General features: G+C 35.6%; 2 protein-coding genes across 3 annotated transcripts in view; both read left to right on the forward strand.

The window, feature by feature from the left end:
- FYCO1 (FYVE and coiled-coil domain autophagy adaptor 1) overlaps positions 1 to 4,663 on the forward strand; it is a 39,626-nt gene extending 34,963 nt beyond the window's left edge. For both annotated transcript variants that reach the window (XM_063304006.1, XM_063304007.1), the window contains 4 exons: positions 2,373 to 2,468; positions 2,671 to 2,881; positions 3,470 to 3,579; positions 4,139 to 4,663. In XM_063304006.1, the coding sequence (XP_063160076.1) occupies positions 2,373 to 2,468; positions 2,671 to 2,881; positions 3,470 to 3,579; positions 4,139 to 4,214 (493 nt within the window). In that variant the 3' untranslated portion in view covers positions 4,215 to 4,663. The remainder of the gene's footprint in view (positions 1 to 2,372; positions 2,469 to 2,670; positions 2,882 to 3,469; positions 3,580 to 4,138) is intronic.
- A 5,490-nt stretch (positions 4,664 to 10,153) lies between these two features.
- LZTFL1 (leucine zipper transcription factor like 1) lies at positions 10,154 to 27,410 on the forward strand. The gene is made up of 10 exons (XM_063304012.1): positions 10,154 to 10,288; positions 11,227 to 11,351; positions 14,077 to 14,271; positions 15,038 to 15,098; positions 18,494 to 18,562; positions 20,391 to 20,456; positions 20,892 to 20,969; positions 24,183 to 24,356; positions 24,748 to 24,851; positions 25,188 to 27,410. Exons 1-10 carry the CDS (start codon positions 10,286 to 10,288, stop codon positions 25,204 to 25,206), a joined length of 894 nt encoding a protein of 297 aa, XP_063160082.1. The 5' UTR covers positions 10,154 to 10,285; the 3' UTR covers positions 25,207 to 27,410.
- The last annotated feature ends 229 nt before the right edge of the window (positions 27,411 to 27,639 follow it).

The following is a 27,639-nucleotide window of genomic DNA, read 5'->3' on the forward strand; positions in this document are numbered from 1 at the left end:
GCCAGTGTAGTTTTTTGCCAGGTGAAGGACTGGTGGGTAGTAGCCATGAAGAAGAATGCAGAGAAAAGAATTTGGTGAGATACTACAGAGAGCTACTTTGTTGATATACTGCCATCTAGTGATGGCAATTTTTAAATAGACTAGTAAAGTAAAAGGTTTTTATAAAACTATTCTACTTTCTTACGTATTGTGACTTAATATACAAAGAGTGAATTAGAACTACTGTAACCAACCTATATTATTGTATTTCCACACTAGTTGGAAGCAATCTCTTATTTTTTGTAGAATGTGTGAGTGATGTTATTACAGTATTAATATATTGCATTCCAGCATTTGTAAAATAATTCTATTTGTTTTCAGTACTGATTTTTGATAGTGTTATGTATGTGATGAAATGTCTGAGCCACGTGGAAAATGGATACGGATGATTAGATTTTAGTCCAATACATCTGGAAAGTTCCACCTAGGGGAAAAAAATTAACTATCTTAAAAGCTGCAAATCCTGTACCCAGCCTCACTGATTTGAGCAGGACCTGTGTTTTAGTAGACAAGTCTAGAATTGCACTGCAGGAATTTTGACCTGCCTCTCTTCCACATAGTGCCCAGGGTAGTTTAGAAAATCTATAATATTCAATTTAAATCAATTATCTGGAGATAAATCAATTTATTTGGAGATAGAAAACATATCCCTTGATGTGAGTGAGAGAGCTTTCCTTAGAGAGGTCCAACATAATTCTGCCACTGCTTACCTCGGGTTAAACGGTGAATATGTGACTCTTCCAAACAGTGTTTACTGACTGCAATTTGATCACAGAAGTATTTAATGTAAGTCTTAGATTCTCATTTTGTGTGTTAAATCCTCCCTCTAAAAGGTCTGAAAATGTGAGGGTACTCAGAGAGCCACAAAAGCAGTGTCTTGGGCAGTGGTAATTAGAGTTCCAAAATTTTCCCACAACACTCCTACTTTGAGAGCTACACTGATTACTGGTTGGCTTCTGGGTGCAATTCAAGATGCTGATTGTCATCTTTAAAGCTTCTATGGCTCAGGGTCTTGATATCTGTGAGTCTATCTACTCCCAGTGGCTTTTGGCCATGCCGTAAGACTGAGCAGGGTAGGCTCGGTTGAGGACCCTTCTGTAGAGCCCAAGGACTTGAGCCGTCTCTTTTGCAGCCCCACTTCATTGGAATAGTTTACCAGTTCCCCACTCTTTTAGGATTTCAGAGAGCTATTAAACTCTGGCTTTTTAAGAAATCCCCGAGCGGTGATCTAGGATAAGTTTGAACCCTTACTCTGGGTTGAGTTTGGATGTTTTTGTTCTGGGTGCCCTTCTTTTTAAATATCTTCTTGTTATTATTTCTTCCTGTTATTTTATTATATTGTTCTTGTATTTTAACCCTTTTACTTTAAGAAGGGAAGGTACACTGTTCAGAATCCTGCTGGACTGAAGCAGCATATAAGCTCCAGTAAATAAACAATACATAAAGAAATAGGGAATGGTGTTGGCATAAACTAGATGTAATGAGATATTCTGTTTTACCTTCTACCTTTGATTTCTTTTGCTCATTATTACTTATTTTGCATTTTGTATAGCATTGCTTACCCATATGATGAGTCTTCATGTATTTATTAAAAAAATAATGCCTTTCGTGGATGTCTCCACTGATATTAGACTTTTCAATTGTCATTTTTAACAAAACTCATTAATTTTGATAATTGTGCTTCATCAGTCTAAATTTCCAATTTCTTATCCTCCTTTCTAACTCAATTAATATAACAATCAATTTTATTATAATATAATATAATATAATATAATATAATATAATATAATATAATATAATATAATATAATATAATACTTTAATTTTGAATTTTTGTGCCTTTTGCCCATTGAGCTAATATAAAATCAGGTATAGTAATCAGTATTGTTCGAAATGAAAAAGTTATTTTAGGTAAAATATAGATCTTAACTGCATAGAGCTGTCCAAAATGAGTAACTGCTTTTTCTCCCATTGTTTGGGTCTTTTTTTCATCTTAAGATTGTTTCCAAGCAATCTTGTAATTGTGCATAACCCCTTAAGTTTTGGGGGGATAAAACCCCCAGATACTTTATTGGCTCCTGTGCTATTGGAATTTTAGAACATGATGGCTACAGTGTTACCTTCTTTTGTTTTCATTTTTAGCTGTTAGGTTTTTCCTGGATACATTTTTTTTAAAAATATTTTGATTCTGAATTGTAATTTGTATTTTACGGTGTATTGTTTAATTGAGTAATACTATACCATAAGCCATCATGGATTCTGGATTTTCAGATTTCTATGTACCATTTTGGAAATGATATGTGATTATGATAATCCCATTCTCTTTGTCCCCAGAAACAGCACCTATAGCTCCTCAACTTTCAATGAATCTGATGATTTGCAAATGACCCAAGATGCAGAGATCTGTTTGCTGAAGTCAGGAGAATTGATGTAAGCCCAGCTCATTTCTCCATGTTTATTTGGAAGCAAGTGCCACTGGCCAGATACACAATAATGCTAAGCCATTGTTTCTTTTAGCAACACTGATTCATAACAAATGTTCTTGCGAGTAAGAAGTGAGCTTCCACATCTTGTGTCATATATGTTAGTCAAGCATTCTTTTTGCTCTTGTTTGTTTGTTTGTTATTTTCAGGCTAAAGCTGCCTTTTACAGTGGAGGAGATTTTAAAGTTTGGAGAAGGTACCAGAGAACTGTTCATTAAGTCAAGTACTTACAGCATTATTCCAATCACTGTGGATGAGACTGGCCTTACAGTAAGTTGGGTGTTTTCATCAGACCCAAAGAGCATATCATTCAGTGTGGTGTACAAGCAGTCAGAAGAAACCTCTCTGGATCAATGTAAAGTAAGTCAGCCCTTCATACCAGAATTGCTCTCCTCCATGGAAACATTGCACATAATTTAATTATGAACAAGTCAGTTCAGCTAAGAAAATCTGTTGTTTGCTAGCAGAGCTACACCATTCTAGGTCTCTGTCCCAAAAATATAGTGAGGGATTATGCTCTAGTTTTAATGGGGTTTAGAGTTCCAATCTGTAGATAGCAGGAAACAGTGCTGTTGATTTTTGTTTGGATTTGCCCTGCCTGAAGAGGGTCTGGGGGTTAAAAGATGTGGGACACTTTAGCCGCAGATTGCCAACCCATGTTGTAAGATCTTACTGATCCGTTATGCTATCAGTATCATAGAGAAAGTTGTTGCTGAAAATCTTCTGTTCTTCCTGATTTTCTTCTCATCACTGTATCTTTCAATTAATATTTAATTAATTGGTGGCCATGCAGGCTGAGAATGATGGGAGTTATAGTCAACACATAGAGAAGGCATCTGTTTGGGCAGGCTGGTTAAAGGCACATTCATTCATTCATTCATTCATTCCCTGAGTTAGTTTGTACTGGCAAAGTTCCTTCTGGCTATTATGCTGATGTATCTTTTGCAGGTTCTTATTCCTATGACTCGCTGCAACTCCCATAAGGAAACCATCAGGGGGAATGTAAAAGTCCGAAATGCTGGAATCTACATACTTATTTTTGACAACACCTTCTCTAGGTTGGTGCAGCTGGAGAGCAGAGAGTATTGTTAATACTTGTGAGGAATGGGAGATTCTTGAAGTTACCATGTATTTCATTCTGAGTATGGAGTGAATACAGAAATTGTGTTGCTCTAAAACCTCATAGAAAGAATTAATAAAGGATTACTTTATGTTGTTTTAAATATTGAAATATTTTTAATATTTAATAATTAATAATTCAAATATTCAAGAAAAAAAATTTTCTCTCTTAGGCTGCAGTCCCAATTATTTTATATTTTTAAAATTGTTGTTGATGCTTTAATTGCTCCTCTTCAAATGTCATTTGAAGACTTGACTTCTCATTACTTTTTTATATCTTATGACATTCTATTGAATGAGGCAATTTTGCCATAAAGGATAGAAATAAATAGCCATCCCCTATGTGGCTGGGATCATACTTACCCAGTTCAGAGGAAGAGAATTGCACTTAAGAACAGTATGATTATTAAGTTGTAATGCATGGTCTTTGTTTCTCCTAGATGACGTTACTTTTACAATTTCAATTTGACTAATTCTCTTATGCTGTTTTTCTTACAGGTTTATCTCAAAAAAAGTATTTTTCCACTTATCTGTTCAACGGCCAGTGGTTTATGATGGAAGCGATTTTCCATAGTTTTTTGTGTATGAATTACCTTGCAAGAAACACTATTATTTTTATATGAGTGTGAGTGTGGGTGTGCGTGGGTGTGTCTGTGTGTATAGACACACAAACATATATATATATATATATATATATACACGAAGCACTAAAATCACAGAAGGATATGAAATCCTCCTAGAGTTATGCAATAATTCAGAAACCATAGTTAAATATATGTGCATACAGAAAAAAACATAGCTTCCATGAGAGCAATTATAATTCTGGACTGTGTGCCAATTATTGACAAGCCATTTTGTTTGTTTATTAAACAGACAATATAGTTATATTCTGCTGCATTTGATACCAAAAATGGTTCTGAATACATACTTTTAAAGGGCTAAGAATAGGATATTTATTTTAAAATTTAGAACGTTTGACATAAGTATAACACTAAGTGTTGTTGCTTATATTGCTTAGGAGAGAGAGAGGAGAGAGGGAGGGAGGGAGGGAGGGAGAGGGAGAAAACCAGTTTTGCATAAACATAGGATATTTTAACACTGTTAAATTGCCTTCCCACCAGAACCAAGCAAGCTTCCGTTTAGGGCCTCAGAATCTGAAGGAGCTTCTTAAATGTTCAGATTCTTAAAAAGTATTACAGTTTTATTATTTCATATATGAAAGTTTCCATCAATTAAGCCCTCCTGTTTAACTCACATGACCCTCATTAATTAAAATATGCTTCGTTTCTGCATGGATTCACTTTCTGTTCAGAGGGCTCTTCCCCACACCATCATATGCATCATGGCAACCCTCTTGCCAAGTTCAGTTGTTATATAGCTTTATTCTCTGTTAGCAGTTGCTAAATAGCACCCCCAAAGTTTCCCATAGCCTTAGGACCTCACGACATCTAAATCTGGCCCTGAACCTGGCATTCTCCAAATGTTTTGGGGCTACAATTCCTGTTGGTTATGATAATTGAGAATTCTGGGAGTTTTTAGCCTAACAAGTATGCGGGTACAGGTTGGGAAAAGCTGTTCAACATGCAAAAAGGTGGTGGTGAAGTGCTAGGATGTTAGATTTTTGAAAAAGATTAGCTGTACCTCTCCATTTTGCAAAAACAGTGTGTGATCACTTAATACAGAAGGCATATGCTGCTTATGGATGAGTCACCTGCAGCTGGTTGAATTAATTTGCAGTCTGGAAGTAGGCTTGTATTGACCTGTTATGTCTGCACAAACACACAATTTATAAACTAGCTACAAATCCTGTTAAAAGGTTGGCATATTATTTGTTTACCCATTCTCACAAAGGGGGGAACACATTGGGTTCAAATAGGCTGTATGCATGAGCGTGTCGATGTCATGGTTTGTTAAATCCAGATTCGAAGCTCCAAGTCACATGCAAGCATGATAAAATTAGCAGTAAGTAAAAGAAAACACATAGCATAAGCTGTTTTTAACCTAAACAAGTTATAGCTGTACCAGCAGGTTATACTGACTTTTTTCAGAAAAAAAATCCTGAAAAAAATACTGTTTATTTTTACATTTTATATCCTTTCTTTCTGCCCATTTTTAGGATTACCATATTTGGCAGCTATATTCATAGTTAACTTAAACTGATAATCATACAAGTGACCTGTTTGTGGAGGATAATCAATAGTAATTAAATTGTTACTGCTCAGACATAGACCTTATGAATGTTGAACATTTCTTCTTGAAGATACTGAACACAAGCTTAAAGGAAAATTTGAAACAAGGGATATTTAATAATATTTATAAGGAACAGAAGATGCACTTAATTAACCAATACTTTGTTCCAGCCTTTTCCAGTTGATATTGAGTATTACAGGCTCCTGATTCCCAGACAGGACACTTGGATTTCCCCAATATCTGCTAAGCATAGACTGTTCTCTTTTTTTAACAAGTATTTATGGTGGAGAACGAAGGTAGATTTTCTGGCTCCTCAGTTGGCAAAAAACATGCTAAACTGTGTGAGTAGATGGTACTGTGACACCGAGCTGTACTGCTATCATGCCATCCACTAGACCTTTTATCTGGCAGAAACACCAGCATGCTACTAATTATTTTTTGCTTTTGCTCCTCTATTAATTACCTTTGTTTATTTGTTCAGGCAGTTCAAGACTAGTGTATGAGCAATTAGGCTTATTTAGTTGCTTGGTATTGTTACAGAATACTATGCAGGTCTGGTTAGTAGATTTACCAATGCAGTGGAGATATTTTGATAATGATGTACAAATCTCTCAATGCTTGTATAATCCCAAACAGACCTGTGAGTTGCCTGATACGGTAAAAAAAAATACGCTGGTAACTCAGAAGTAATAAGATAGAAATTGTGCATTTACCATTTCTTTGCTGAATGTTATTATGTGCTAAGAGTGTATTTTATTTTGAGTTGAATAGCAATAAGCATTTAATGTTAAGATCTGTAATATTGTTTGCCATGGATTGTGCAATATCAAATGGATTTTGAACTAAAAGCCCCATAATATTTTAATGATGGCTATTTTCAATCTACTTTACTATAGAATTTTTAATAGAATACTATTTTTTCCAGAAATGTTTCTTTCGTATATCAAAGTAATATGAAAAGGATGCTGACAAATATCCTGAAAATGTATTATTTTAAATATACATTACTGATGAAAATACGATGTCTGAGTAATTTATCTCTATTTCTATTAACTATAAAGCTTCAGTTTCAAGTGCTTACCTATGCAAATAAAAGAACTCCCTACTCCCACCACCAAACCTCTAGAAGAAAAGGAAATTTACTTATTAGAGGAAAATGTTTTTTAAAACTATTTTAAAAGCTTCTCAGAATTCAATCTGAAAAGTTGTGGTGGGGGGAGAAGCTAATAACATGAAATGAGAACACTGTCAAACCTTATTATAAAAAATATAATAATTGCTGGTATATCTGCTCCACTGCATTTCATTTCACTTTGTCCCTTGTTGCATTCTCAAAACTACTTGTTTCCTATTCATAGCATTGCAAGCTCAAGTAAGCTTTCCCATTCCCTAAAATAACACTGAATGTTCAACATTAAGATCATAGATTAATCTGGGTTCTATATAATCAGAAACAATTCTTGATTGCTTCTGAAGAGAAATGTACAGTATATTACTTAGATATATGGTGATTTCTACACAAAATCATCAAGAAAAACAAATGGAAGTAATTTGAGATTTTGGACAATAACTGGGAAAATACGTACAGTATTGCCATGATGTATTTCTTTTATTTATTTTTATGTGACACTTTGTTTTCCCAGGATGGCTTACAATAAATTTTGAATTGTAATTCATTTCCAAAATAAAAGACATTAAAATATACAACTAAAAAATGGAAGTAGCAACCAGAATAGTTGAACATTTCTATATAGTACATACATTTTAAATTAAAATAATATACAATATATAAAGTCCTGAGGGAATAAGAACGTCTTTGTTACAGCAAGAAAAATAAAGTTAGCCCCAGACATATTTCACTGAGGAGCATATTCTGGAGATGAAGGGTGGGGGTGGGAGCTACCACTTAAAAGGTTATTTTCAGATGGCCATGTGCCGCACTTCAGCATAGGCGGACACCCAGAATAAAGCAGAAAAGTTATCCTTTCTCAAATAACAAATTCTTAATACTCACATTTTTATACATTTTATGTCCTTACTTTCTACTTCATCTTTTTAAAATTAAATAGCACCTTTCTTGTGAACAAATCCATAGAAATTGAATGAAGTATTGCTATTACTATCAACTGTTTGAGGAAGTGTTGTTTTGGATCAAGGTTAGGTTGAGTCAAATTTTGGAAAGTACAGGACATAATTATTTCATCAACACTTGAGTACAACATGATCTAGAGTATCCCTGAACTACTGTATGTTACACTCACCTTGCGTAGCTAGATGCCTTGGTGTACTTAAGTGATGGAGAAGTGCCCTTTTTCCCTGCATACTTATGGTTTGGGACATACAAAAATCAAAGCCAATTTATTACAGTACTAACATACATCAGATTCATAGGAATGAGTTTACATCAGGTGGAGGGCAAAACAGAGAGAGAGTCTATAGCCTTTTCCAATACATAAAAGCAGGCAACCATGCAAAATATAAATGGGCCTCAGAGCCTCTCTGACATCTAGTCTGGAGATGAAACAGGTCTTCTACAATATTCGTGTTCCACTATACATACACACACTCCTGCAGAGCAAGCTGAGAAGGATAGCCCATGGATGTGGATTTCTTTTAACTTTTAAGGAGGAGTATTTCACTCTGTTTTGCAAGGTGCTCCTTCCAAATGCTTTGCATAGCCCACTATTTATTTTGCAAACCAAAGCTAAATAGCTTTGCGCAACATGTGAATCCAGCATGTTACAGCAGGCTGTTGTGAAAGAAGGTAGGAGCTTGAGCATTCACAACAGACCCCTACGATAAGCCACAAAAGCTGCATTTAGTTTACAGGTTACCCATCTGCAAAAATATAAAGGACCATTAGATAACATCAAAGAATCTAAGATTTAGGTATGGCTAGGGATGTGCAAAACTTTCCATGAAAGAATCATTTCATGCACAGAACAGCTGGCTTGGGGTGGAGTCTGTGTAAACCGAAGCATGTTTGGGTCCATAAATGAAGCAAAATGGGTAGGAGGGCTGGGGTGGGGAGAGTAGGAAAAAAGCCAGGGGTGCTTTTAAATATGGGCAATTAAACTCATTACCTCTGGTTTGGAGACCAGGGACCTGTAAAGAAGAGAATCAGGGATTGTTGGATATACTGTATATTGACTGGTTGGGAACAATGCATGATAGTGAGTATCCCAGGTTTTCCATGATAATAAATTATCCATTCTAAGGCTGGGACTTGTAAACACAGAAGTAAGGTGTCAGAACATGGTGTCATTTGTGGCTAAGACTAACTAAATCAGTCTGTCCCACTCTACCAGTTGACTTGCCTGCTTCTTCTTACTCAGGAGAACCTTTTATTTCCAGAAACAGCTATCTTAAAATTGTTAATAATTTTTAAATTACGGAACAAGACTACAGGAGCTATCATTTTACTGTATTTCAGATCAGTCCTGTATCTTTCCCAGCTTTACTGTGAATAATGATTTATCTTTTGTGCTGACCAGTTAGAAATTCCTCACTCAATTTTACATTCTGTAGTTTCTCTTTGCTCTCCAGACTAAAACCATTCATCTTAAAGTTCATGGGTATTTTCAGGTCAGGATTTTATTTGTAACTGACTGCCTCAAGAATGAAGTATTTATTGGGTAGATGGTCCAAATAGTATCATTATCTATCAGTCACATCATTTCCCATTCCTGCTTCTGTCATTTTTACCACACACATACAATCCATTGAGGAAAGCGAGAGTAGCCGCAGAGTTAAATTTTGATTAGTAGCACTAGGAACCCTATGTGCAAAAACATGCTAAGCGCTCTCTAGCAACAGGCTGTAGCAAAGTAATCGTGAGAGGAAAAATAACCTAAATTAAATGGAATGAAAAATAAATTAGAAACTGATTTTATAAATCTTCAGTTATTTGTGCTTAGGTATTCTTCTCGCTTGATTAAACACATGGTGTATATCGGTGTTAAGAAGCTTTGCGGAGAAGCAGTATTTTGGGGGTTGAATCTCGACCCAGCCATGCTCGGGCCCATTGATTCCAATCGGTCCTTTCACAATATGACCAAGTCCTTTTGTTTCAACGACTCTGCTTTAACAAAGGAAAAAAGGCTGCTAGGTGATGACAGCAAAAGCCCTGGACTGCGTCATTGTGTTCTATGAGCAGCTCTTACTATTTTATCCCTGCCGTACCGGGACGGAGCGGGGAATAACGTAAAGAGCAACGAGAATAAAACGCCAACATCTTGTACTCTGGCCTATCCCGCGCGCCGCTCCTTCCAAAGAGCCGTTTACCGGCCTTCTCGCGCACGCGACCACTAAGATTTCACTTCCGTCCATGCGTACACTTGCTCAGCCAACGGTATTTTAAAGAAGGCGCTCGCGAGGCTGTCGTTTCTTCACCATGGCAACCATGGTCCGATAAATCGTCGAGTCTTCTTCGTTGTGGGCCGCTGCTGGTTCGTCATGGTGAGTAAACCAATGCTTTTAACCTCTCCCCAAAAGAGGCCTGATCGCTCCCTTACACCAAATTGTGAGCTTAGATTCTTACAGTAGAAAGATCATGTGAGATTCATGTGAGACGAAGACCTCCGTGACTCAAGATTGTTACAGTAGATAGGGCTACCAGTTCTTGGCTGCAAAAATCCGGACCACCACTAGATGGCAGCAAAGAGATTCAGAAACCGCATGTTTCTGACATCTAGTGATCGTCCGGATCTGCAGCCGTGATCTGGAAGCTTTTTCCTTACGCGGAATTCACATTATGCATTTCTTCTCTCTAATGTAGGATCTTGTCTGGCAGCATTTGATCACGCCCGCCCCCCCGTTGTTATTCACTATCAAATCTCTTGTATTGCCATTCTTAATATATCGATTTATGCTGGACAGATCATTTAGTGATAGTAGTAAACATTCTGTGCGGCTTTCAATAGGAGTATCTCATGCATTCAGCAAGGCTTAATTTTGAATGAGTGCACATGGGACTGTTGGCGTTAAGTGAATCTGGGAATGAATGACTGAAAATGAATTCCTACTTGATATTCTCTTTTTGTTTTCTGCATATTGTTCTGTTCTTGTTTATTTTCTAAGTGCATATGAAGCTTGTAACATTTATTTATTTGATTTATATAGCATTATTTATTAACATTATTGTGGCTGCAAGGTTTGATTTGTAAATCTGGACAACATAATCCTACGACTGGGCACAGTCATTTAGAAAATTGGTGTATAATATAAAATTATTAATAAACAATAATTATGAATGTATATGTTTTCAGAATCTTCTCTATAATTTTTTTTTTAGATATGGGAAGTAGCATAAGTACCGTTTAAATTAAACATACATATAATATCTTTAAATATTACAGAAAATCCACGTTATGGATTTTTGTTTACTTTATATACAGGCAGAGTTGGGTCTAAACGATCACCATCAGAATGAAGTGATCAACTATATGCGATTTGCACGCTCTAAACGTGGTCTACGCCTCAAGACAGTAGACTCTTGTTTTCAGGACCTTAAGGAAAGCAGGTAATACGAGAATGGGAAAAATATATAAATTAACTCAGGGGCCAATTTTAGCAATAATCCTTAAACTTACTGCGGAAGAAGCATGTTCTAATTGAAGGATGATCATATTTACCAATATGAAGAGAAATGTAACACTACTGCAACTATGAATAAGATTTGGAAGCATCCTCATGTTCAGTTTGGCACTTTTAATTTTATTTTGAACATTAATGTCAGATAACATGTAGATATATAAGTACTGCTTTACACAATAGTGATAGGACTCAAAAACATTTGATTGGCTGATATGCATTAGAGTTCTGCAGCACTTTGGATTCAAAGGCAAAAAGGTACTTTGGATCACAATCAAGCGTGCACCCAGGGGTGTATGCATAAGGTGTCAAAATATTCAAGATGGTGGCTGTGGCTGTGTGACTGAAGTCCCACTCCTTTTTATGTGTGTTGTGGGACTTCAATCATGGAGTCGTAGCCACTATGTAGACATGTTTGACAGCCCTCAACTCCCCTGTCTGCAGCTCCTTAAACCAAGCAGCACTGTTCACACATCTCTCTCTCTTGTCCCGGATCAATGCTACATGGCGTATTGGGCAGTAAGGGTTTTCCAACTCCTTCGGTTTTGGGCAAGTGCTTCTGCATCCTTCCGTATGATATTCAATGCCTTCAGGTCTTGTATCAGTGTTCTTCACCGTGTTATTTGAGGGCGCCCTCATTGTCGTTTAGCGTCAGGGGTCCAACTCCTGACGCTCATTGCCACTTTACGGATCCGGTTGTTCTCCATGCAAAAGATGTGACCAGCCAGTTGGAGTCTTCTACGTGCGATGATGTTGGGAAGTTTACACGAGCCACTCCTTCGGAGCACCTCCTTGTCGGTGATGTGGTCGAAATACCAGATCTTTAAGATTTGGTGGAGGCATCTCTGTTGGAAGACGTCAAGCCTCTTGTTGATACTTGCTGATGCCTTCCAAGTCTCACTGGCATAAGTAGCTGTTGGGATCACAACAGAAGTGAACAGATGGAGTCTAATCTTCAGCGATATGGATGGCAAGGACTAGAACTTGTTTATCCTCTGAAAAATGGCTATCACCTTCCCAATGCGGCACTTAACGTCCGCCTCTGCATCTCCATTCCAGGTGATCGTGCTACCTAGATAGGGTGAACCTCTCTACTTCCTCTAACTGCTGCAGTCCGAATATAATTCCTTATACTGGGGCCGTGATACTCACACATGATACCGGGAAAAGACACTGCTGCCTTAAGGAGTGCTACATGAATGCTCCAAATCACATTTTTGCCTTTAAATCCAAAAGACTGCACAGTCAGGATATGCATGTCTTCTTCAAACTGGGAGACCAAGAAAAGTCAAACTCACTCCACTGTAAATGCATACTCTCTTTCTATATTGTATTTGTCATGAGTACTGATGGCGAGCAGGAGGGGACCTCTATCCAGGGGGGAAAACGCATGCATAGTACTGAGGAATTAAGCAGCCATTCAAAGAGACACAGATCAGACCCGCCTTAACTTTTGGGGTTTATCTGTCTGGGTTTTCCCACATTTCTTCAGTTTGTTAGGATTTTCTGTCTTATGTAGCAGTAATAAACACTAGAGACCTATTCCTTGTCTCAGCGTGTTTTCTGACTGTTAGGACAGTATTTGTCATTAGTCTCTTGTATAATTAGTCCGGTAATGATTAAAATTTGTACTTAAATTAGAATTGACTCCTGACACCTCTCTTTTTAATAAAAATGGAGGCCAAATGCTGGCATATTTCTATATAGATAGCTTCCTTTACTATCAACCAACTCCTGTCTCCACTTGTAGCATCTTTTTCCCATCCTTGTGCCAGAAAAAGCCTCCAGCTTGTTATTAACTATCTATGTATCTTTCATATCTTTATATAAATTGTTTTAAGCCATTTTGAGAGCCTTTTTTCCCTGAAAAATGATTATAAACAAATATAATAAATATGCATATTATAGTACAGAATTCAAATATGAACAAGCATTGCATCTCTTATTAATTATAATCTGCAAATAATATGAGCTTGTTTCAGAGGTACCTTCTTAAAACCAAAATGAGATTTTTACTTTTTAAAAAATTTTGTGACCACTGTTAGGATTTAAAGTCCTTCGCCCTCTGTATATTTTGTGCATTCATGAGTACTTTATATGTTTGTGCTGTCCATCATAGCCACATCACCTTCTGAACAGACACCCTTAGAAATGCCCCTCATGAAGCATGAGGAGCTATCAGGAAGTTAAAATTTGATGAGGTATCACCCATATTCACACAAAAGCAATTTTCTTCCATGTGTGGATCAAAATGTACTTAAATGCAGTTCCAATGGAAAAGTGTCACAATTGTAAGATGGGCAGGTATATAAATCGATAGAATAAATTAATAAAAATAAAAGAAATAAGTCAATTACTTATAAGTTTAGAAATAATTATATTCTTCATGGAGTATAGGTTTCATGCCTGCTATTTATTGATGAAATGAGTAATGCCCTCTGAGACAATGAATATATGCCGTATATGTTTTGCTAGCTGTGCTGGTACTTTTTTTTTTTAGAACAAATCTGAATTGAACTGGTGATGGATATCACATCTTGTTTATATGTAGTGGAATAGAATGCCCACAAGTAATAGTCTTTTATTTTAAAAAATGTTTTTGGGTAGTTAGCATTGTTTTTAAAATCATCTTATTTCTGGATTCTTCTCTTTAGGCTTGTGGAAGACACATTTACTATTGATGAAGTGACAGATATGCTGGATGGTTTACAGACTATAGTGCACAGTGAGGTGGAATCAGAACTTATTAACACAACTTACACCAATGTATTACTTTTACGGCAAATTTTTTCCCAGGCAGAGAAGTGGTATCTTAAATTACAGACTGACTTTTCAGAACTGGAAAATAGGTGAGCACTTAAAAAAGAACTTTATAGATTATAAATACTGTTACTAATACGTTTTCTTTCCTCATTCATAAAATTATTGACCCAGTACAGTGATTTAATAAATGATAGCAGAGTCCTAAAGATGTTTATTTAAAAGTGGATCTAGCTTGCTCAGTAAAGGTTACTCTCCCAAAAGTATGTTTTTAATTGTTGTCTTAGTCTCAAAAATAATTTTTCATTTGAGACATCTCATTGGTTTTCCCTGTTTTTTTAAAATTTTTAATTTAATTTAATTTATTTATTTTCTGTCCCACCTTTATTATTTTTATAAATAACTTAAGGCGGCAAACAGACCTAATACTCCTTCCTCCTCCTATTTTCCCCCACAACAACAAACCTGTGAAGTGAGTTGGGCTGAGAGAGAGCAACTGGCCCAAGGTCACCCAGCTGGCTTTCATGCCTAAGGCAGGATTCTAGCCTGGAGCCTTAACCACTAGACCAAACTTTATATTATAAAGACATCCTCAAGTTAAGCTCATATCCTAGTAACTGCATGTTTGCAGTTACCCTGGCACTGCTGGCAAAGTTGTTTGCCACTGCCTTCTTCTAGGCTATTTTTTTATTTTCAAGTCTAGCTAACAGCCAGGTGCCCCCCATCCAAAATCTAGCTAGGTTGACCCCACTAAACTTCTGAGATCAACCAAGATTAGCTGACAGATATTGCCATCTGCTGAATGTAACTTAGTGTTCAATAGACTTCACTATAATGTTTGTTGCTTTTTCCAAGGGATTTATTAGAACAAGTTGCAGAGTTTGAAAAATCAGAATTTACATCTTCAAATAAGAAGGTATGGCTTTATTTCTAAAAGAGTAGCCAAACAGTGTATGAAAAACACCTGTGGGTTTTATATTGCTGTCGTGAATACATGTATGAGTTCTGAAGATCTTATAGAAATTGAGTGGAATACATAATTCTAATTTTTTCTCCTTTTATTAAGAAGCACAGGAACATGAGCAAGAACCATTTCAGTTTCTTAAAGCATGTCTAAGTGCATTGCATTCCATTGTGAATAACTCCTTCCTCCCAAGCCTTAGCTGATCAGAACAATTAAAATGTAAGGCCAGAGCATTTCTTTTCTGTATTCCAAACTTCAGTCTAAACCAACTCTAAGCGCATACCTTTGCAGATTATAATGGGACCCCGTTCCAGTCTTTTTCCTAATACGGAAAGTCTGATGGCAGTTTTTTTCTGTCTTAATCATTTTGGTAACTGGCTCTCCTCTAGTTGATAGAACTTTTTATCTTCTTCTATTACCTTCTGGCACAAGAACCCACCCTTGTCCCATGCCCTCTGCACTGGTGAGTTAGTGTCCCTTGGCCGGCTTAATACTGTTCTGGTCTTCCACACACTTATGGATTGATTGTTTGTTTGTTTATTTCTATCCCGCCTTTATTATTTTTATAAATAACTCAAGGCGGCAAGCATACCTAGTACTCCTTTCTCCTCCTATTTTCCCCACAACAACAACCCTGTGAGGTGGGTTGGGCTGAGAGAGAGACTGGCCCAAGGTTACCCAGCTGGCCTTCATGCCTAAGGAGGGATTAGAATTCTCAGTCTCCTGCTTATGGATTGTGCCTAACAACTCTTTTCAGCAGTACAAACATTGCACAATCCAACTTAGGTTTACTAGTCACATTGTTCTTTACTAAAATCAACAACCCCTCTTCAACAGCCATTTGCTGTGTACATCCATTTTAGTTGCCATCCATTTAAAACCAAAAAACCCCAAAGCCCTCCCATTCCAAATTTATTTTTCAGAGTCTTCTCTGATGCTTTTAAAATTTCCCCAGCTCAGCCCTGTAACTCCTCCTAGCTCCTGTGAGAAGCTTTGTGTATGGGAATCTAAACAAATATCTACTTTCCTTATCAGTCAGGGTAGCACAAATCAATGCAAAGCATTTTGGCTGCTTACTGTGTGAAAGTCTGGATATGTGACTAGTCAGCAGGAAGACTTGGCTGAATCAGGCTTGTCACAATTGCGATTTTAGGAGAAATAATACAAAAAGTTACTTTGTAGGTCAGGGATTCTCAGATCTTACAATAAAAGTCCATTAATTTAAAAAATCTTGTACGTGTTTTTGCATACACAATTCAAACAATTCATTATCATAAATCAGCTACTAGAATGAGCACAGATTTCAGAGAAGCGCTTATTTGTGAACTATCTAGGGATAGTTTAAGGTATATTGTGTAAGTGTCCGAGAAGTACTTGGCAAAATGTTTTAACCTTTAAAATATTTCAAGGATGGACATTTGGGAAAGGTAGGGTAACAGAACTGGAAGTATCCTAGATGGCTGATATCTAGATGAGCTTTCTCCAAAGGGGTTCTTTCTAAATGTGTTGGATAATAAGTCTTATCATTCCCAGTCAACATGGCCAACATATTTGAAGGGCAAGAGCTTGAAGAAGGCTGATCTAAATACTTGATTATAGCAGAAGTGGTGGGTTGGTTGGAGGTATTATAAAAGTCAATCTAATTTCTTAAAGTCTCCTGCTCTTTGACTTGATGGAAATCCTGTCTACACTCTTTGGGATTTTCTACATGTGGGTAAACCACATGAAATTCCATAGGAGTTAGTTTGAGAAAATATGCATAGGATCACCCTGCATACAAGATTTCCAGAAATTATTAATATCCCCAAGCCATTGAACAACAGCTAACATCAGTTTTATGCCCCTGTTTCATTTGCACTAAGTTGCACTACAAAGTACAGCAAGGTAGTCTCCTCCTCTTAGGAAATGAGTTTTTCATTGATCCTTCTTGAAATAGGTACCAGAGAGAGTCATGTTCCTTTTGCCTCCTGCTGTGCTCAGAATTCTCATGGAGTGGTTTTGCAGGCTGGTGACAAGGGACAGCTGATTGAGTCTTTCAAAGAGAGATTAAACTAGGGACAAAGCAATAGCTGCCCAGTTGTGGGAGGGATGAAGAGAATTCTTTTTAATGGAGAAAGGCTGAGAAAGACTATCATCGTTAGAAATCAGTCTCCACCTGCAGTTCTGCAGAAAAGAATATGGCACTGAGAATTAGTTCTGTTTATAAAGAAATCGTGGCCTTTAATATTGATAACTTTCATGGTATTGAGAGAATGGATAATGGCTTGGAGAATATAATGCCAATGGAGAACACTATCACAAAGCAAAAATGATCTTTGAAGACCAAAAGAACAGCCAACCCCTCCCCGCTCCAAACCTGATGGTCTGTTAATGGAGTTGAGATTATTTCCCACAGTTCAGAGTCCTACAAAGACCATGCTAAGTATGCAACATGATGTGGTAATTCTGGGTTTCTTTCATTCCAATCAAACCCACTTTATTATGGCATTCAACCTTTTTCAGGCAAAAGCTCTAACACAGATTTTAAATGGAATTCTGCTTGGTTCACAACCTAATTGCTATGAGTAATCTTTCAGGTTCTTAATGTTTATTTTGTGACTTGAAGTTGGACTTCTGAAAGTAGAGGAAGGGATCTGAATTAACTATTGGCTAAATTAGAATTTAGCTCCCTTGGGTTCGTCTCTCCTTACACTAATAGATTGCTGTGAGTCTTCTTGGAGTCACTTCGTGTAGTTTCTCTTTGAGGACACTGTTGGCATTGGGACTGGAGAATACTGTAGCCAATATTAAACAGAAGATAAGGGTGTATCAGTTGGATGTCCCATTGGGTCCAGTTTACTATAATTTAAATGAACTGTTTTCTGAAGCAAAAATAGTATTTCTTTAATATAGAAAATCCTAATTAGGTCTTCATGTTGGAAAGCCACAATATAGGAAAACTACACGTTGTAATAGAATTTATCTTTGTGGCTCTTGGGAGGCGAAATCAATAGAATATATATTCATAGGTGGTATACTTTATAAAGATACATAGCACTAATTTCTTTTAACAAAACAGATAAATTCTGCGTTTTTAGGTTTGGTGTTATTTTATGTTAATTTATATCTCTTTTTAATATATACAGTTTATGTACAGTATGTGTGTGATCTGGTCAAAATAAACTAATGATTTTGAATGCTAATTAAAAATGAATCCTCTCCTATCTGAATAAGAAAAGGATGAATCAATAATTGCTGTAATATTAATTTTAGGAATACAACTTAAAATCAGTTTAACTCAGGAAAGCCTACTTCTGAATATGTTTATATTATGTTAGAGATACTTCATTTGTATTTTTTCTTTGTAGACGAATCCAGAGTTGGTTAAACCTAAACTTACTCCATTGCATGAGGGAGCATCAGAATTGCTAAACAAGGTGACACTTCATTCATAGAATAATTGCTTCACTTAACTCAGTATAACTAATAAATGATCAGACTAACCTTGTTGCTCATTATTCAAAATGTATTTAGAATTTTAAGTAATCTATTGTAGTAACTTTAAACTGTTAATGACTTACCAGTTGTAAAAACAAACTCTCTGTATTTTTGCCAGCATGCCTATTTGAAAAAGAAAAATCCACACATAATGTGGAAATAGACTTTTTGTTTATATTCTTTCCAAGCAAACAGAATGTTAAAAACAAAAGATTTGAAAGAGGTCAGAACTCTGTCAATCAGCACAATCATGCTCTGAAAATTGAGCAGAATGGAACCAAATGCAGAAGCTACCAAAAAAAAATTGCATTTGAAAGTGAGCTTGATCAGGCCAGTGACTATGAAGAAAGCATTCCCCAAAAGTTCTTCCAATGCATCCCACTGGGAGAAGCAGTTGGCAGCATCTCAGAATGTTGATAACTGCTCCTTTATTATTTATTACTTCCTGGCCAGTGACCCAGAGCATATGTAGTCTGCCCCATGCTTCCCAGTACATAGGTAAGCATAAACATATAGCCATTATATGGGGTTGAAAAGAATTCCAGAAAGCTTGCTATGCATGCTTTCCCTACCTTGTTGTTAACTCATTTATTTTACAATCCTTGTTTATTCATAGGGATTCCACCATATATAAAGAGACTTCCTCCCAACCGTGTGTACAGAAGTACAATAGATTGTAATACTTAAATATTCACTTCAGAATAAGTGTTACTGTTTTCAGTTAATTATTTTTAAGTTGGTATCTGTAGTTCTGCACTAAAGTGGATTGCAGAATGTCAGGTCTAATTATGTTTGATGAGAAATAATACATGTAACAAGAATGCACCTTTAGAACCCAAACCCTAACAATTTATCCATTACAACTCACAGGAATGTTAATTAGTTTAAATAAAAACCTATGGATTTCTGATATACCAGCTTCTGCTTCATTGTATCTGGTTTGATTTTGCATGACATGATAAACTCTGAAGTTGTGGGGAAAACAGGAGGAGGAAAGGGCGTACTGGGTATGTTCTCTGCCTTGAGTTATTTATAAAAATAATAAAGGCGGGATTAAAAAAATCTAAAAAAAAAGTCCTACAGCATAGGGAAATGTAGATCAGGATGTGTTAGGCTGAGCAGAACCAGTGGCTAGTGTGTTTTTAACTTTGTTTATTTAAGAAAGTCAGTAATGTAACAGAAGAAATGGCCCAATACGTAGGAAAAATTGTGAGGCTTCAGATTGGCAACAGAAGTTGAAAATTACAGTAGTAGATGTGCATGAAGCAGTTGGAATCAATCTGTTCCTCTCCCCAAATTACAGAAGAAACATTCACAAATATCAGTAGTTTATTATCTTTAGCTTATTCCCACTATTTCCTTCACCCTGTAGTCCATCTGCAGGAATATGATGAAACAGAAAACATTAACTGAAAAGAGGCAATAGTTCTGGCCCAGCTGAAATGGTCTGCATTTCCAAAATCAAGTATGTCAAAGCCTAATAATCTGACATTGAGTTTGTCTTTTATTTAATTTATAACTTCAATTATTCTACAGCCACCCACTTGTACATGATGTTGGGTGGCTTACAAGATTTAAAAATAATCAGTTGAATTGGTAATTAAAACCAACCATGTTGGGGAAAATCCACAACAATTAAACAACAGACAATCTCTGTGTAACTGGTGCAGTATAGATGAGCATTAGCTTTTTCAATTTGTGGTAAACTTATCTATTCTATAAAATTTATCTAAGTATTTCTATAGTTTGTTTGGTTTCTCCCTGCAGGAAATTGCAAGACTGCATGAAGAAAATGAAAAATTGAAGACTCGATTAAAGACAATAGAGCTACAGGTAAACTCCTTTGATACAGTAGAACCTCGATTTAACAGACCTGCATTTAGTAGTGCTATGGACATTTGCATCTAGATATCTCCATGAAATAATGGAAAAGCCTTTTGCGCCTGAAGATACTTAAATTTATGTTAAATTAGATTATATTTATGTAATTTTAATCAATTTACTTTATTTGCATAATGTCTTCATTTCACAAATGTTGCAGATTGCCCCAAATGACATAATTTGGGCAATATGCAAAATGACAATGATGCAGTTCACAATGAATGACATACTTTCATATTTAACTGTCTTTATCCGGTCTGTTAGATTGAGCCTTTACTGTAGATGGGTGACTGGGTGTCTGCAGAAGAAAATGGCCAACCACTTCTATAATAGATGGATATGTCTTTTTAAAGTAAGATTTGGCCTGAATTTTCAAATCTGTTGCAGGCTACAAATGCACTGGATGAAAAGTCAAAGTTAGAAAAGGCTTTACAGGACCTACAGATTGCTCAGGGGGATCCAAAGGTAAAAATATTATTTTTCAGACCATATCAATTAAATATAACTGTTTTGATAAGATGATTCCATGAAAATTATTTTCATTGTGTTTCAAAACCTGATGTTGAACTTAATTCATCAGGTATATCATGCGTTGCAGCAACAGGCAGTATTATAATAATACCAATATAGAACGAGTTGTTCCTTTTTATGACAGTTTAATTTTTTTCCACTTAGCTTTATAATAGTTATTTAATTAACATAGGACTTGTTGAAATAAATTAAGAACTTCTATAAGTTGTTCAGTACTTTAAGAACTATACACATTTGTTATTCCTCTGATTAATATAAATAATCAAAAACTGTCATTTTAGGATTATGCCTAGTTAACTTAGAATAAAAGAGTTATTACAGCTTTCATGCACCTTTATTTATATTTCCACACATCTGAGAGTAAATAACTTGAAGTCCACAACATTTTGTGGCAATTTGCCAGAGCTACTCTGTTGTTGTTTATTCGTTTAGTCGCTTCCGACTCTTCGTGACTTCATGGACCAGCCCATGCCAGAGCTTCCTGTCGGTCGCTAACATCCCCAGCTCCCCCAGGGACGAGTCCATCACCTCTAGAATATCATCCATCCACCTTGCCCTTGGTCGGCCCCTCTTCCTTTTGCCTTCCACTCTCCCTAGCATCAGCATCTTCTCCAGGGTGTCCTGCTTCTCATTATGTGGCCAAAGTATTTCAGTTTTGCCTTTAATACCATTCCCTCAAGTGAGCAGTCTGGCTTTATTTCCTGGAGGATGGACTGGTTTGATCTTCTTGCAGTCCAAGGCACTCTCAGAATAGAGCTACTCTAGTATGAACCAAATTTATCAAGATTTGGGGAGAGAATCCCATTCATGTCTCCTAGAATGAAAACATCTCCTTCTGCATTTGCAAGAAGTGATTTTAAAAAATGTAAAAATTTTGTTGTGTTTATTTTATTTTATTTTTCAAATTTCTATCACTGCCCATCTCCCCCAAAAAGGGGAACTTTGGGTGGTTTACAATAAAATTGACAATTAAAACCATAAAACACATAAATTACAATACAAAACAACCAATATAAATAGAAAATAAAATAGATATAAAATTTTGTTTTACTCTCATTTGGAGCATAAATTGAAGCAACTGTAATATTCCCTTGTTCAGTTTTAAACCATAGTTATAAAAATCTCCCTGCTTCATCCTAAATCTGTTTTTCCAAGTTGCATGATAAATTCTTAATAGGCACAGCTACTCCATGTTTTTCTTTCTGCCAGAATTTTTGACCTAAATGCTTACATTTAGCAAATTAATACTGTCTTTTTTAATACATGTCTCTTGAAGATGCAGTGGAGCCTAAAAGTTTGTGAACCCTTTTGAATTTTCAATATTACTGCATAAATATGATCTAAAACATGGTATGTTCTTCAGACAAGTCCTAAAACTAGATAAAGAGAATCCAATTAAAGAAATGAGTCAAAAACATTTCAAATAAACTTTTTGTTGTAACTTAAGCAGTTCACTTGCGAAGAGGTCTCTTATTTCCAATAGATAAAGAAACACCAGCTTCTCCACAGTCCCACTGGACTTCCCCCATTCTTGTTGAATCTTTTTTGTTTTGCCTCTTGCTCATTTTTAGAAAATAAAATACAGATTGAGCCTTAAAAATACTTTTTCATTAAACCAGTTAGGAAAAAGATAATGAACTGTTAAAGCAAGAGACTAATTAAAAATAAATAAATTCATCAAATATTATATGCAATACAATAAAAAGAAAGCAAAGACATTATAGGCATTAATAGCATCTCACTAACAGACCATTACATTCTGACAATTACCAATCTTTGTATATTATTCTGCTCCTTGTTTTGGAGCTCCCTCTTGTGATGTCGCTTAAAGAGGAAACATCTTTCATGGTGATCCAAACAAGCTAAAAGTAGTTTCAAGTACAGTAAGATCAGTAGAATTAGAATAAATTCAACAGATAAAATAAAGTAGGATAAATCCAGCTAAATCCACAATGAAAGTCCAAATAATTTCTCTGTAGAGCAATATTTTAAAATTATTACAGAACACTCATGATTATCCCATACCAGGAGCACCTCTTGTGGTGTCACATGACAGTATTTTCATATGATTTTTTTCTAATTTGATTGGAAATATCAGAAACAATAGAATTTTAATTTCAAGCCATTGCTTGAAAATGGAAAGTCATATTCTTCCCTCAATTCCCAGCAGCCTGTTTTAAGCCTAAATGTAGACTCATAGGGCTGGAAGTGTCCTTGGCTGTCCTCTAGTCCACCCCTCTGCTCAGTGTAGGAATCTTCCTACCATTCTGGACAAATGGTTGTCCAGTCTTTAGCATTAGACATACATCCTGGTGCTTGAAGCAGATCTCTCTGAAATTTGAATTTTGCACACACTAATAAGGTGGCATTGAGTTTTGTATCTGTCCATAACTGAGCTCCCTAAAGAGTTGGGTCAGTGCTTTGACTACGAATAATTTAAAGCCTGCCATGACAATCTTGCTTCCTTTCCTAAAAGAATCTTTGGGTTGCTGGGTAGGCCCCATTTAATGCTGTTTGGCCAGCCAGCCTGTCAACTGTGGTGTTCTTAAGATGTACCCACAAGTTTAGTCTCGAAATACTGTAGAATCAAATGCAGGCTTGAAACCAATAAAAACTTCATGTATTGCACATAGGACCATCATTAGGAATATTAAAAGCACTTATCAAAGTAAATTTTCATTTTGTGAATTAGCAACATACATCTCACTCCATCCATGAGTTCAGTGTTACTTTATTTTAAAAAGTAAATTAGATTAATGCTATTTGTGAACTCAGTTTAATTATTTCACCACTTTGCTCTTAATACTGTCAATTTTAATTTTTCCTTTAGTATTATTTTATAAATGTCAACAAAAATAATCCCATTAATTCTATTGAATCTTCATGACTCCAGGTTTTCTACACTATCTGTGGAATAGGTTTATTCCTATGAAATTCTGTATAAGAATATCTATCAGTATTCTAGTGGAGGAATACATTGCATGTATTTTTACTTCTAAGAACTTCATTTTTTTAGAAAGGGCATGTAAGTGTATATAGGCATACAGATATATGTGGATGTAAATATACACTATTTATTGTTAATTAAATATATGGCTGGAAAGTTATTTTCTCAGTAAGATCATATATATAGATTTTTTTTTTCAGCTTAACCCTACTCAGGATATTAGTGAACTAGAAAATACTGTGGCTAATTTGAAGTGTCAGTTTGAAAAGACTTTGCAAGCTAGTACCGCAAGCCAAAAATCCTTGGAAGAGAATCTGGTGTCAACAAAACATGACCTACTTAAGGTTCAAGACCAGTTGGCTCTGGCTGAAAAGGTTAGTTTCCCCAGCTGTACTTGTGGTCACCTTTGCCTTTTTTTCAATTCCCTGAACTTTGTCAGATAATAAGAATTAAATTAAGCAGTAGCTAGCTACCATGTTCTTGAAAGGAGTGATTTTAATCCCATGCTGATTTTAATAATGAAGAGGTAGTTTCAGCATATTATAAATATAAATAATTAAACAGTTCATGAGTTTGATTAGTCTTTTTACATGAGGTACTTTGCCCAACCATTCCATAAACTATTTTGCTATACAAATAGAATATCATACTTGCTTATTTTTCATGCATTTGTAATTAGATATTGGCATTTTGAGTGTTTTTAATACCAGTTTAATACAAATGTACTATCATTAAAATAATACTTTAATCATTCAAAATGCATAGGAATTAGAAAAGAAGTTCCAAGAAACTGCTGCTTATCGCAATATGAAAGAGATTCTCTCCAAGAAGAATGAGCAGATAAAAGAGCTACGAAAGAAGCTTTCAAAGTAAGTGGTAGTCCTTCATTTGTCCTTTTTGTGTGTTTGTTGTGTTTTTTTAATTAATTATATTTAGTTTTACAAAATCATGACGTTTTTTTAAAAACTCAATTTTAATTTAATTGTTTTTATGGGTTGTTGTGAGCCACCTAGAATCATTTTACAAGATAGGTGGCCATCTAAGTCCTGTCAAAAAATTAAATAAATGAGTTCCCAAGCTGTGGGCCTGTTCTTTCAGGGGGAATGTGATTTATCCAAAACATGTTGGTTATCTAGTTCAAAGAATAATTTCACTCCTGTAATGTAATATTACATCTAAGTATTTTTCTATTTTACTTTCATTAGATATGAGCCAGATGATTAAGATCTGAAGAGCCTGTTTTGTTTCAAGAAACTGCCACAAAATGAAAATACAGGAGATTTTGGAAAAGGATCTATTTTACAGTGTTTCAGTGTATGTTTTCCAAGCAGTTTATTTCCTTTTTTAAACATTATTTTATTATTAGAAAGCCATAAGGAGAATTCAGAATAAAGAAAAAGACATATTTGTGGTTTAGGCCCATTTTAAATGTTTAGTTCATGTGTTGCCTAAGAACTACAAATACAGAGCATTTACCCATTTCTTTGTATAGTAAAAAAAAGTTTATTATACAGTGGTTCAAAATGTTTAATTATAGTTCTTTACATACTGCTGAAATACAGCTCTAAGGAAATCTACTCCCTACAATTTATATGCTTCTAAAACTTAGCTTTTCTTTTCCAGATGTATTATGTTATATTCGATTATATTTATGTAATTTGAATCAATTTACTTTATTTGCATAATGACCTTTTTTCACAAATGATGCAAGTTGTCACAAATAACATAATTTGGGCAATGTACAAAATGACATAATGATCCAGTTCACAATGAATGACATACCTTCATATTTAACTGTTTTTATCCAAAATGGTCTGTTAGATTGAGCCTTTACTGTAGATGGGTGAGTGGGTGGGTGTATGTATGCAGAAGAAGAAAATGGTCAACCACTTCTATAGTGGATGGATACGTTTTTTTAAAATAAGATTTGACCTGAATTTTCAAATCTATTGCCGGCTACAAATGCACTGGATGAAAAGTCGAAGTTAGAAAAGGCTTTACAGGCCCTACAGATTGCTCAGGGGGATCAAAAGGTAAAAATATTATTAAATGTTTAATTATAGTTCTTTACATACTGTTAAAATAGAGCTCTAAGGAAATCTACTCCCTACAATTTATATGCTTTTGAAACACAGCTTTTCTTTTCCAGACATATTAGCAAGAAATTTGAGTTGATTTTATTTCATAATTTGTTTATTATCTATATGTTATAAAAAGTATTAGTGGAGTAATTTTCAGTAGAGGTTTTAATCTAATGGAAACTAGAGTATGGTTCTCATTTAAAAATTAATCAGTAAAAAGAATTATGTTGTTGTCTTACACATCCAGTTGAATTTATTCTACCTGTCCAGTTCAGTCTGGTAGGTTGGGCATGTTATGTGTCCTGTCTGCCAAGGAATGTTGGGGATTAGGAGACGTGCCTTTTCCGCCATAGCCCCTGCCCTCTGGAACATTCTCCCTTCAGAGATTAGGATGACCCCAACCTTGTTGGCCTTTTGTAAGGCTGTGAAGACCTGGTTATGTGCCCGGGCCTGGGGCCTGAGTGTGTTAAGGGCCCTGTTTCTTGGCTATATTAACATCAATGGCAATAGTTTTACTTGGCGACCATATATATTTATTTTGTATTGTTTTAATTGTTCTGTTTTTATGATCGTATGCTGCCCAGAGTCACTTGTTGAGATGGGGGGCTATAGAAATCAAATTAAAAAATATTAAATAGAAGAAGAATATTATACTACAAAGATTAGGCACAAACTGCTAAATGTAGCTCCTTCATTCTTTTCAGTGGCAATTTGTTCAAATTTGGGGCAGGCTACATCTAAAATTTGGAGAGAGTTTTTTTTTAATCTTTCTAGACAACATCTGTTATCTTAACAGCTGCCAATCTTATTTTCAAATTTTTCAGTTTGGTTATTTTTGCTGACCTACATTTATATATTTTGTTACCAGAGTCTTAATTGAGACATGTAATGGAAACTTCTGTTTTGGATATGTGACTTCTTTATTGCAAATATACACAAACAACAAATTTCTTTGTCCTTTCCACCACTGTATTTCTATTTAAAGTAAATCAATAGAAAATAAAGTTAATATTATATAATAGTTTTGTATTTCAAAAAGAAAGGTCACTATCTTTGGGAACTAATTCTGTACTATTCTAAGTACATGCTCTATTCATATCTTTACACTGTTAACATCTATTATAGTATTTTGATTTTTTATACCCAAAATATTTTTGGCCCAATCTATATAACTAGAAGCTCAAAGCAGAAGGGTGAAGGTTAATACAGCTGAGGGGACAGAAATAAGGTTAGGCAAGCATCATCTTGCTCAGCCTCGCACTCATGCTGCTTGATGTCTCAAGTCTAAATTTTATACAATATTCTTTTTTTTTAATTTGAGAAAATTAAAATTGATTGATAAATGCATTCTTTTAAGTCTCCTCACTGACCCTCCTCTCCTGCGTTCCCTGCAAGTTGCCCAAGTATACCAGCCAAACGATATGGTAAGAGTAAAGGCCCCAACAAGAACCTTGACTTGTGATTAATCATGGACGCATCCATGTAGTTTTCTTGGGGACAATACAAAAGCACAGTGGCTACTTCTGGGATGTTTTTCAGCTTCCCAGTCAAGCCTATAGCTCTGGTATTTCCTAGT

This window comes from Candoia aspera, chromosome 4 (assembly GCF_035149785.1).
Source record: "Candoia aspera isolate rCanAsp1 chromosome 4, rCanAsp1.hap2, whole genome shotgun sequence".
NCBI classification, from domain to species: Eukaryota; Metazoa; Chordata; class Lepidosauria; order Squamata; family Boidae; genus Candoia; species Candoia aspera.

Coding starts and splice junctions, on each gene's coding strand:
- LZTFL1 (XM_063304012.1), top strand. Junction 15,099..18,493: donor TTACATCTTCAAATAAGAAG/GTATGGCTTTAT, acceptor TTTTCTTTGTAG/ACGAATCCAGAGTTGGTTAA. Junction 18,563..20,390: donor CATCAGAATTGCTAAACAAG/GTGACACTTCAT, acceptor TTCTCCCTGCAG/GAAATTGCAAGACTGCATGA.